The 12500-nt window shown below is 46.8% G+C and overlaps 1 protein-coding gene across 1 annotated transcript in view; it reads left to right on the forward strand.

The window, feature by feature from the left end:
• Positions 1-12500, forward strand: part of ank1b (ankyrin 1, erythrocytic b) — a gene marked incomplete at its 5' end in the record, with an annotated part of 82357 nt that overhangs the window by 55596 nt on the left and 14261 nt on the right. Inside the window, 13 exons of the mRNA XM_080847354.1 lie at positions 713-811; positions 2466-2564; positions 3576-3674; positions 4492-4584; positions 4794-4866; positions 5395-5415; positions 6714-6837; positions 7418-7481; positions 7728-7840; positions 8201-8425; positions 10403-10557; positions 10898-11109; positions 12118-12322. Coding sequence (XP_080703480.1) covers positions 713-811; positions 2466-2564; positions 3576-3674; positions 4492-4584; positions 4794-4866; positions 5395-5415; positions 6714-6837; positions 7418-7481; positions 7728-7840; positions 8201-8425; positions 10403-10557; positions 10898-11109; positions 12118-12322 — 1582 coding nt within the window. The remainder of the gene's footprint in view (positions 1-712; positions 812-2465; positions 2565-3575; positions 3675-4491; positions 4585-4793; positions 4867-5394; positions 5416-6713; positions 6838-7417; positions 7482-7727; positions 7841-8200; positions 8426-10402; positions 10558-10897; positions 11110-12117; positions 12323-12500) is intronic.

Raw genomic sequence — 12500 nt, forward strand, 5'->3', positions numbered from 1 at the left:
TAGATGAAAGCAGAGTACCCTTTTCATTCATGCCTGCAGACACAATACATCCTTAGTGCACCATAAGGTCCTCATGAATACTTCTGCCTGGCTGATAAGGTGATGGATCTCTATGTCTGCTTCATAGGAGGGGAGGTTTTGTGATTGATAGCGCAGCGGCTGACAGCTCACCCAGTGGTGGCATCCACAAGGCTGTGGAGCTTTTCAATTAGAGAGGTTTTTTTATCAGAGTGAGTTTGTATTTATGGAAGTAGCGAAAGTCTGAGATATGACTGCCAAAGAACTGACACTCCCAGTGTGATAAGTGGCCCAGTCTTCGTTGTCACAGAATGCAAATTGTCGAAAGATGAAAAGCTGTTTTTTTTGGGGAGTTTGGAGTCAGACTGAACTGGGACCCACAGCTAAGAAGAGCGCAACAAACCCTACCCTTCCCATAGCATATAGCTCAGAGCAGTTGACAAAGGAGCAGCACAGAAGAGCACAGTCTGTTCACACTGAAGTCAGCCATGGCTGTTTGTCCCAGGCATGACTCAGCAGCACATGAGCCTGCAGTCTGCTGCTTGGGTTTCAGTGCAGCTTAAACACTCCTCTCCTCTCTGTGATCTCTGTGGTTTGTTGTCCTTCTCGACAGCTCTCGTTATTCTCTCACCCCGTTCTCTCCCTCTTTTCCTGCGGCCCTCCTCTCCCTCTCTCTTTCTCTCTCTCTGTGTAGAATGGGCTGACTCCTCTGCATCTGGTGGCTCAGGAGGGACACGTGGGCATTGCTGACATGCTCGTCAAGCAGGGAGCCTCTGTGTATGCAGCATCACGGGTGAGATGGAAACACACATGCACATACACACACACACACACACACACACACACACACTCACACAAATACACCCTCACAGTAACACCTTGTGCTGCCACATGTACACAGACACACACACTCAAGTAACACCATGTGAAGCTACACATTCACACATAGGTGCACACACACGCCCACAGTCAGAGTTTCTCTCTCCTCTATCGCTCTCTCTCTCTCCTCCCCCTCTCTCATCTCTCTCTCTCTCTCTCTTTCTCTCTCTCTCCCCCTCTCTCACCTCTCTCTCTCTGTCTCTCATCTCTATCTCCCTCTCTCAACTCTCTCTCTCTCTCACCTCTCTCTCTCTCTCTCTCTCTCTCTCTCTATCTCTATCTCTATCTCTATCTCTCCCTCTCTCTCTCTCTCTCTCTCTCTCTCTCTCTCTCTATCTCTCTCTCTGACGCCTCTGCTCCAGAGCACATAGCGTGTGAAGTGTGAAGAGCAGGGTTGAGTAGTAGGAGTGCACGGTAGCAGGGCTATTATCTCACGTCCAACTCAGCTGCAGGATACACGTGTCATCCCGCTTGTGTGTGTATGTGCAAGTGTGTGTGTGTGTGCCTATCCTTTCCTCTGTCTGTGTGAATATTGGTGTGTTTTGTTTGTTGTCTCCATAGCTTGTATGTCTGTATATTTGTGAGTGTTAACTGCATGTGTTGGTGGGAGGTAGACATATCTATAGTATGTGTAGGTTTGTGAGTACAACGCTATGTATGTATAATGCATCTGTTTTCGTGTGTGTGTGTGTGTTTGTGTGTGTGTGGGTGCGTGTGCGTGCGTACGTGCGTGCCTGTGTAGGTAGGTGCGTGTGCGTGGGTGCGTGTGTGCGTGTGTGTGTGTGCGTGTGTGTGTGTGTGTGTTAGTGCATGCGTGCGTGTGTGTGTGTGTGTGCTTGCGAGTGTGTGTGCGCGCGTGTGTGTGATATAGAAAGCTGAATGAGAGGATCATTGACCCTGCTGTAATAAAGAAGCCTCTGGCACTGGCCTCAGGGGCGGGTGACTAATGTCTCTACAGCACCAGGCCAACTGTGACCCCTGACCTCAGATCAGCTGCACTCCGGGTTCTCTTTTATTCTCAAATCAATAACCTGGAAATGGAAATGATGCGAAAACCACATCAGCCAGCCAGTGACCCTCACCTTGCTGCACTGCAGCGATTGCATAATGTGTGCTAGGCTCAATTTATCAACCTCTCTTACTCACAAACACATTTTCTGTCACTCTCTCTGTCACTCTCTCTCTCTCTCTCTCTCTCTCTCTCACACGCACACACGCACACACACACACACACACACACACACACACACACACACACACACACACACACACACACACACACACACACACACACACACACAGAGACACTCACACACTCACACACACTCACACACACACACACAGAATGACAGAATGACACACAGACACTCAATCACATTTACTCAGTTCAATTAAAGGGAGTTTATTGGCACAACAAAACAGAGCTGGACCACTGCCAAAGAAGAGCATAGACTCAGCAGAGAAATACATGCCATGTGGTTAAGTTATTTTTTTCATTCCCCCATACCCTCTGTCCAACTCTTTTCCTTCTTTCTCCCCCTTCTCTTCTCTGGGTGTCTTCCTCTCAGATGGGCTATACTCCACTCCATGTGGGATGTCACTATGGGAACATCAAAATGGTGAAGTTCCTGCTGCAGCAGCAAGCCCACGTGAACAGCAAGACCAGAGTGAGTCCTCCTCAGTCCCCCCCCCACCCTACACACACACACACACACCTCCTTTGTTCTCCACACACACACCCTCCCCATACATACATCACTTGCTGTCTACGGAAGCAAACAGTGATCTATAGGGTTCAGTCCAGCAGGGACTCCATTTAAAGCACCAGTGGAATCCTAGCCAAGCGTTTCAGGACCCTGGCCAGCGACCTTTCCCAACCAAAAAGGCACTCCCACTCAAGTCACACTCAATGATAACAAAAACTGTGAAGTAGTAAACCATCATTAACACCCCCACACTTGCTCTGTTGTCATTCACTCCTGCCTGCCAACGGCCTCTCACTGTCTTCCCCACTCCCACTGACATCCGCTGCCTCTTGTTCATTCTCACATAGTTTCCTTCATTCCCTGGAGGCCAAGAGTTTTTTTCCTGTGCTGAGCTGGAGAGAACGTGGCCATGGAGACAGTAGTAACAAAGCCTACACTACTGCATACTCTCACATACCCATTTTCATATTGGTTTATTTATTTCTCATTCCAGTCAATAGAGGAATGATTTGGCTATTTTTAATGCTTGATAGATTGAGCTCAGTTAGATTTTATGATTATTCCAGTCAATCATTCAGAAGTGCCAAGTTGCAAGTGATATTCTTTACAGGAATACCTTCCTAGAACTCTTCAAATGTCTGCTATGTCGAAACTTCTAAGTCATGGAAATAAGACAAGATACAAATTGGCAGCTGTCTCCCCATCAGCAGTGAAGTTGGAAGCCAAAATACATGGCGTTTTTTACAATATTACTAGCATAAATCACTTTTCTATATTAACAAACACGCTTGTGAAGTTTACAAAGTAGTTTTTTAATGTCACCTGTTCAAGACCACTGTTTAAAAAATCCTATCCAGTGCTTTTTCTCACATGGTCCATTGTAGCTTACCCTACCTTTAAATATCTCTCTCTCTCTCTCTCTCTCTCTCTCTCTCTCTCTCTCTCTCTCTTCCCTCTCTCTGTCTCTCTCAGGTGGGCTACACTCCCCTGCACCAGGCTGCTCAGCAGGGCCACACAGACATCGTCACACTGCTGCTGAAGCATGGAGCTCTGCCCAATGAGATCACCACAGTGAGCCTCTCTCCCTCCTCTACTCTCCTCTACTCCTCTCTCCTCCACTCTTCTCCTCTCTCCTCAACTCTTCTCCTCTCTCCTCCACTGTTCTCATCTCTCCTCCACTCTACTCCTCTCTCCTCAACTCTTCTCCACTCTTCTCCTTTCTCCTCCACTCTACTCCTCTCTCCTCCACTCTTCTCCTCTCTCTTCCACTCTCCTCCTCTCTCCTCAACTCTTCTCCACTCTTCTCCTCTCTCCTCCACTCTCCTCCACTCTACTCCTCTCTCCTCCACTCTACTCCTCTCTCCTCCACTCTTCTCCTCTCTCTTCCACTCTCCTCCTCTCTCCTCAACTCTTCTCCACTCTTCTCCTCTCTCCTCCACTCTCCTCCACTCTTCTCCTCTCTTCTACACTCTTCTCCTCTCTCCTCCACTCTCCTCCTCTCCACTCTCCTCCTCTCTCCTCCACTCTTCTTCTCTCTCCACCGCTACACTGCTGTTGGCTCCTCCTGTCCTCCCCCTGATCTTTTATTTTCTACTTGTCGTTTCTCTCCTGCCATTAGCATTCTTCATGCCTCTTATCTTCCTTTTCTCTCTTTTTTCTTCTCTTCTCATCTCTTTTACCCTTTCCCTTCTTCCCAGTCATTCCCTATCCCTTACCCCCACCCCACCACCCCAACAGTCAGGGTTATGAATGACCTGTCTGTATGGGTGTGGCATCGTTAGGCCATGTCCAGTGTGTTAGCATTCTCCACCATGCTGCCGCATTGTATGCATGCACTTATCAGTGGTACACAGGAGGTCAGACCGCGCCTCTCTCTTATCTGTGGCAGAACGGGACCTCTCCCCTGGGCATCGCCAAGCGCCTGGGCTACATCTCGGTCATCGACGTGCTCAAGCTGGTGACGGAGGAGTCTGTGTCCATGGTGAGAGTCCCGGGGGAGCCTGGGTTGTGTTTGTGACTTGCCGCCTGTTACGCCAGCCATTCTGTATGAGTCAAGACACACTGCTGTTGTTTAAGCTTATCGCTATCTCTGTCTTTCTTTTCTTTTTTTCCCTTCTTACTCCCTCTCTCTCTCTCTCTCTCTCTCTCTCTCTCTATCTGTCTTTCTTCCGCTCTCTTGCACTTCAACAGATCACCACAGAGAAGCATCGCATGAGCTTCCCGGAGACGGTGGATGAGATCCTGGACGTGTCGGAGGATGAAGGTGAGCTGTCACGTCTCATGTCTCTCGCTGCTGCCAGCTGTGGGATTAGCTGTAGGGAGTTTGCAGCGGTGGTGCTGGGTTCAGTAGTGCTAGCACTGCAGTCTGTTAATGCTCTCATCTCCAGCTATGCTTTCCAGCACAGGTTGAGAGACATGCCAAGCGAAGACTTCTTCTGGAGAAAAGAAAAGCAAATATGACTTTATGTTATGGGTGTCAATGGGTTATGGGTGTCAAAGTAATACATGTATAATGGAAGTGTAAATAGATTAATTGAATTTGTTTGATATAAATTAGTAAAAAGTAAACTGTCACAGTAAATCAATTACTATAAAAATCTGTAAATACATGTATTCAGTTCAGTAATTCAAAATCATTCATTCTTTTAAACCTGCCATGTGAAGAATCTTTTCAAGATGTCTTTTTATTATGACACTCTTTGACCCTTCAAGAAGACACACAAGATTAGGACCTGTGGGGTTTGTAGCCTAGTAGTCCTTAAATAACCCCTGTCTTTTATTTCCTCTGTAGGATGTGCACAGCTAACATTAGGTAGGACGGCCTCCTTCCCTGCACATCTTGTCACGGTTTTGGGTGGCTCCTTAACACGTGTTGCCTTCATTTCAAGCTCGGCCATTATGTCTGATGCCCTTAATTTCCTTCTTCTCCTCTTGCATTTCTTTAACTTCTCTGTCGTGTGATAACAGATTTCAGTCCGTCATTATCATAACGGTCCCAAACGTGTGCGTCTTTTTCTTTTATCAACAGTAACATCTGTCTGTGGATCCATCTCTGCCAGAAGTACTTCACATATTGTAGATTGAGAATTTAAAAACAATTTATTTGTCCTCTGCTTAATACTGTGGGATATGACCAACAGAGTTTAATTCAATAATGACTCATTGTCATCATTTAACAGCAGAAAAAACTGCTTCAGGATCAGTTCAGTTCATGGTCTGGCCTGAACCCCTGTGTTTAAGCTGGCACTAATAACAAGCTCATTCTCTTCCATACAGAAAACACTCACAGATCAGATTAACTCACAGGGAAGATGGACACACACACACACACACACACACACACACACACACACACACACACACACACACACACACACACACACACACACACACACACACGCACACACGCACACACACACACACACACACACACACGCACACATACACAACCTACACACACATACACAAATTGACTCATATACTACTTCACACACACACACACGCACACAAGCACCCACGCACACACACACATGCACACATAGACTCTCTCACACACACGCAAACAAATCCACCCACACATGCACACATAGACTCATACTCACACAAACACACACACACACACACATACACACAAACACACACACATACACACACACACACACACTAATCCACCCACACGTGTTCCATTCAGTCTGACTAAATGTTTCATTGTCTCCATGCCTCTCATCAGCACCCTTGGTGTGTGTCTGAAAGATGACATTGCCTGAACTGGTCCGTAACAGCAAGCTGTTTGTATGTGCCTGTCTGTGTGTGTGTGTGTGTGTGTGTGTGTGTGTGTTTATCAGTGTGTGACTGTGAATGGAAAAGGCATGTGAGACAGGTTGGCTCGAGTATTGTTTGTTCTGGCTTGAAACGTTTGTTTAACGTATGTATAACATATCTCTCCTCCTCTTTGCTTTGGACTGTCTTCTTCTATTCCCCCCATTTCTATCTCTTCACCAGTCACAGCAATGTTAACTCTTGCGTGTTAACTCTACTCCTGCTTTCTGGTGTCTGTCCCGCATGACTCAGGTGTGTTGGGTATTAAGTGTGGCTTGTGTGTTTGTGTAGGTGATGAGTTGTTGGGTATGGACGGGGCACGGTGTCTGAAGCTGGACGATCTCAAAGATCAGGACGATGACTTCCTGTCCCCCAAGAAAACCCTCCGAGACTTTGAGAGCGGGCTGGGAACAACGTAAGACAACCTTGCTCTCTCTCTCTCTTACACAAACCACACACACACACACACACACACACACACACACACACACACACACACACACACACACACACACACACACACACACACACATACACATATGCACACACACACACACACACATGCACACACACAGAGACATACGCACACGCACACACACACACACACACACACACACACACACACACACACACACACACACACACACGCACACACACACACACGCACACACAGGCACACAGCAGTTGTAATGTTGGCAGGTGGCGGTGTCTCCGAGGTGGCAGAGGACAGAATTAGGGCAGAGCTCACCTCTCAGAGCTCCTCACACCTCTCAGAGCTCCTCACCCAGGACTTCCCTTCCCCTCAGCTCTACCAGCGCACACTCAACTCAGCTCAGACACACTGAGGAGCCTACTCACTCAGAACCCTGCTCACACCCTGCATTATCAATTGCATTAGCTTATTTATGCAGTCACTCTCTCAGTCTGTCAGGCTGTCGTTTTCTCCTCATCTCATCCATTTGCCCCCTCTCTTTCTTCTCTTTCACCCCATCCAGGCCGTACTCTCCAGCAATTCCCAGAATCCCTTGTGTGTCTCCAGAAACAGTCATGCTGGATCAGGTGATTGTTTATTCCTACTACTGAACACACAACGCTCCTCTGTCCCCCTTTTCATTTCTCCTCTTTTTCTTCTATCCCTCAAACTTCTTGTATGTATCAAGTTGTATACGTCGTCGAACTAATGTTATCTCTGTTTGTTTTGTTCTGTTTGGGTGTATGTCTGCCTTTCACTGTTTCTTTGATTGTGTGTGTGTGTGTGTGTGTGTGTGTGTGTGTGTGTGTGTGTGTGTGTGTGTGTGCATACAGCACACTCCTATCCCCCTGCCTAAGGATTATGACGAGGACTCTCTGATCCCCAGTAGTCCAGCTACGGAGACTTCAGATAACGTCAGCCCTGTGGCCAGCCCTATACACACTGGGTCAGTTCACACACACACACACACACACACACACACACACACACACACACACACACACACACACACACACACTCACACATACAGAATCACAAACATGGTAAGGACTTGCTGAATGAATGTTGTCACCTTGCATTGTTGTAACACTGCTCTGACCGTGCTCATTTTAACATGTCTATTAATATTTGTATTAATATTTACTGTGGTGTTAATATGAATAACCCATGTTTGATCACAGATTTGAGTGGAAAACATCTGGCATCAATACAGTGCTAGTTAATGGGGTCTGTAGTCTCACATATCATTACCAATTGTGGTGTCACCTACTTCTTACTCCTTACTCACTACTTACTTGATTGACAGATTCCTGGTGAGCTTCATGGTGGACGCGCGGGGCGGGTCCATGCGGGGAAGTCGGCACAACGGCCTGCGGGTCATCATCCCGCCGCGCACTTGTGCCGCCCCCACCCGCATCACCTGCCGCCTGGTCAAGCCCCAGAAACTCACCACACCACCCCCTCTAGTGGAGGGAGAGGGACTCGCCAGCAGGATCATCTCACTGGGTCCCTCCAGCATGCAGTTCTTAGGGTGAGACTTTGGGCCCTATTTTAACGATCAGAAACGCAAGTAGGACAGCGCCAAACGCAAGTAGCTGTGTGGGCGGCTCTATGGCGCATTTGCTATTATAACGGCGGAAAAAACACACTTGCGCCCGGCGCAAATGTCAAATGGGTTGGTCCAAAGGAGGTTACTCAGCCATAGGTGTGGTTTGGGCATAATATGCAATAAACCAATCAGAGCGTCATCTCACATTCCCTTTAAGAGCTGTTTGTATGTGCCTGTCTGTGTGTGTGTGTGTGTGTGTGTGTGTTTATCAGTGTGTGACTGTGAATGGAAAAGGCATGTGAGACAGGTTGGCTCGAGTATTGTTTGTTCTGGCTTGAAACGTTTGTTTAACGTATGTATAACATATCTCTCCTCCTCTTTGCTTTGGACTTTCTTCTTCTATTCCCCCCATTTCTATCTCTTCACCAGTCACAGCAATGTTAACTCTTGCGTGTCTCACATTCCCTTTAAGAGCGAGGAGCGCATATTCCATAGCGGCTTGTTATTATAATGGCGGAATTACCTGGAGGAAGACCGTGAGGCCACCAGAACGTGTGTTACCAGAAACAATCACGGCAATATTTTCCCATGCTTGTTTGGAGAAATGTTTCTACTTTCCATTTCTCGTTTGTATTTTTTCAGTTACTAGCATTCGTTTTTTGGTGGCAACATATTTGAAATTAAAGTCACAAAAACATACTTTCCGATGTTTTGGGTTCACCCTCACTGAATCACTAGGTTATGTATGCATGGTAATAATATTGCACCCATCGCCACATGCAGTTCAACCTCACGTCTTCTAAAGTCCTCTAATCTATCCTCATTTATGTCATTGACACATCAATGATTCATGGCAATGTTTTGTAAAACACTGGGGGGGCACGTATGTGAATATGGGTGCAGTCTATAGCGCCAAGGACGCCAGGGAACCCATACTTCTCCCAGAACGCCTGCTTAGCCCTCTCTTGGCTGTCGGGTGTTACGGGAAATTTTATGAATTCCCCAGCATGTCGGACTAGACCTGACGTAACTGCATGTATAGCCGAACTTATTGCAGACTGTGATAGGGACAGTGTGCGTCTGTCCCCAGCTCATCTGCCAGGAGATGGCAGACATCAGAACCGCCATTACAATTAACCTGAATCATTTGGGTCAATGTGTACGCTAGATGTATGCCTATTTTTAAGATATCTTGGATGTGGATATCACAATGATTTCCTCATGTGGTAAATACTTTATTTTCCTTGTAATTATATATGGCTTGGTGAAAATCTCTCGTGTAGACGAGAGAAGTAAAGTGTAGCCTACTGTGCGGCCAAGCACGCGTCCTTAAAATAGCGTCTGAATACGCGCCACAGACTCTACACAATGCGCCTCTGACATTAGACTAGGTTTTTTCTAGTCAACGGCGCAATGTTTTTTTGAAACTGCAAAATACCACTTGCGCCTGAGAAACGCCTTCTCTGTTCCGCCCCTCCCATTTTGGCGCAAGCTCATTTCGACGCGCGCCTCTGGAGGGAAAATCCCGCTGTGCGCCGGGTGCAAGATAGGAATGATACATGCGTCGGTGACAATGTCAATTGCACTGGGTGCAAGATAGGGCCCTTTGTGTGTCTGTGTGTGTGTGTGTGTGTGTGTGTGTGTGTGTGTGTGTGTGTGTGTGTGTGTGTGTGTGTGTGTGTGTGTATGTCTTCATGTCTGTGTATGCATATCTCCATATGCCTGTGGAATGACTTAAGCATGCTGTTGTTGAATAGAACAATATTCACAGAAAAAGCCATGTAGGCATGCTAGAAAAGTGCAAATGTGCTTATTTGTTAAATGTGCTCTGGTAATGCTTTTTTCACTAATATTGCTTTCCAATATTTCACAATCTTCTGCTCTAAATCCTGTGTGTGTGTGCGTGCATGCTTATGTGTGTGTGTGTGTGTGTGTGTGTGTGTGTGTGTGTGTGTGTAGGCCCGTGATTGTGGAGATCCCTCACTTTGCATCTCTGGGCCGGGGTGATCGAGAGCTGGTGGTGCTGCGCAGTGAGAATGGCTCCGTCTGGAAAGAACACCGTAACCGCTACGGAGACGATGTCCTTGAGACCATCCTCAACGGCATGGATGAAGGTGAGTACATACACACATATAGGACAGACACTCACACACAAAACCTACACTCTATGTAACACTTTCGAACATGTGAAGAAACACAATTAATACATAAACTACACACTCACACACGCGCACACTCACGCTCACACTCACTCACACTCACACACACACACACACACACTCACACACACACACACACACACACACACACACACACACACACACACACACACACACACACACACATGCACACACACACACACACACACACACACACACACACACACACACACACAGACACACACACACACACACATTACTACACACTAACATGCCCTTGTGTGTGTTATGACAGACCTGGAGAGCCAGGAAGAGCTTGAGAAGAAACGCATCAGGCGAATCATCTCCACCGACTTCCCGCTCTACTTCGCCGTGGTCTCCCGAATCCAGCAGGAGAGCGATCTGATTGGCCCTGAGGGCGGTCAGCTGACCTGCAATCTGGTGCCACAGGTGCAGGCCATCTTCCCCGAGACGGCTGTCACCAAGCGCGTCCGACTGGGCCTGCAGGTGAGATGGAAGGATGAGGAGGACAGAGAGAGAGAGGGGGATGTAGAGGATGGAGTGAGAGAGGAGACAAACACTCACTTATGAACTCTGGGTGTGGCTGGCTAGGGGTGCTGTCCTTGGTGTATTAAATTATGTTCACCCTGGAAAGTGTATGGACTCATCTCATACAACATTTGCAAAAGGGTTACTTAGATAGTTGAGTGTTGCCATTATAGAGATCATTGTTTCATCCAATTTTGTTCGCGTTTACGTATGTTCTGCTTTCTGTTATTGATTTGGTCGGCATCTTAGCAGTGGTTATTAGACCAGAAGCTGGTAAAGCATTTCTGACTGACTGAGGTAAAGTCATGTATCTGCTGTTTGACCAGTTCCAACTCAGATTTCCTACTGCCATAGACAAGGTGGGCAAATATAGATCCGGTTCTTTTCCCAGTATTTGGCTAAGAAACATCTAGTTTTGTTCTGGTCCAATAGCCACTCAAGAGCATTGTTTCATGAATGTTGTGTCATGTTTAGTGTCCAGGTGTTTGTCTGTGCAGGTGTGTGTGGATTAGGTCTATGATTTGGATTGTTTCAAATTCTATTTTTGTTCTTTTAAATGTACTCTATGCATATGTTTATTACAAAAACAAAAACATAATCAATAAAAATATAATAAGTTTATTTTTTGCGTTGTATTTGTTGCTTGTGTGTGTGTGTGTGGGTGGGTATATGTATTTATCTTATACATGTTTGTGCGGTGGATAACTCATAGGTATATCATGTACAGAGTTATATGTTAGTTAGATTTTTTTGTGTGCTACCCCTGCATGTCTTTCTTTACATCTGTATCTTTCATGCCATTCTTTCTTTCCTTCCTTCATTCTTTCTTCCCTTCTTTTGTTCTTTCTTTCTTTCTTGGTAACTGTACTTGATCAAGCATTTCCTCTATACCTCACTCTTGCCTCTCCTTTTATGGTCGCTGTCTTCCTTTTCCTCCTACTTTTGCTGTTCCCGCCCCTCCTCCAGGCTCAACCAATCCCTGACGAGTTACTGACCCGGCAGCTGGGCAACCAGGCGACCTTCAGCCCTGTGGTGACGGTGGAGCCGCGGAGACGCAAGTTCCACCGGCCCATTGGTCTGAGGGTCCCTCTCCCTCCCTCCTGGAGAGAGAGCCCACGTGATGCCGGGGAGGGGGACACCACCAGCCTGCGCCTCCTCTGCAGTGTGATTGGTACGTCCCGTGTCTTTTTTTTGTGGGAAACAACCAGGTGGTAAATAAAATCATCCCTGTCAGACCTTGTCTTTGTTCTCATAGATGCTGTAGATAATAGATGAGTAGATAGATAGGATAGATTGGAGTGCCCTGATGGACATAAAGATTTGGATTTATTTTACAGCTCTTCTTGTTG

This window comes from Sprattus sprattus (assembly GCF_963457725.1).
Source record: "Sprattus sprattus genome assembly, chromosome: 11".
Lineage (NCBI taxonomy): Eukaryota > Metazoa > Chordata > Actinopteri > Clupeiformes > Clupeidae > Sprattus > Sprattus sprattus.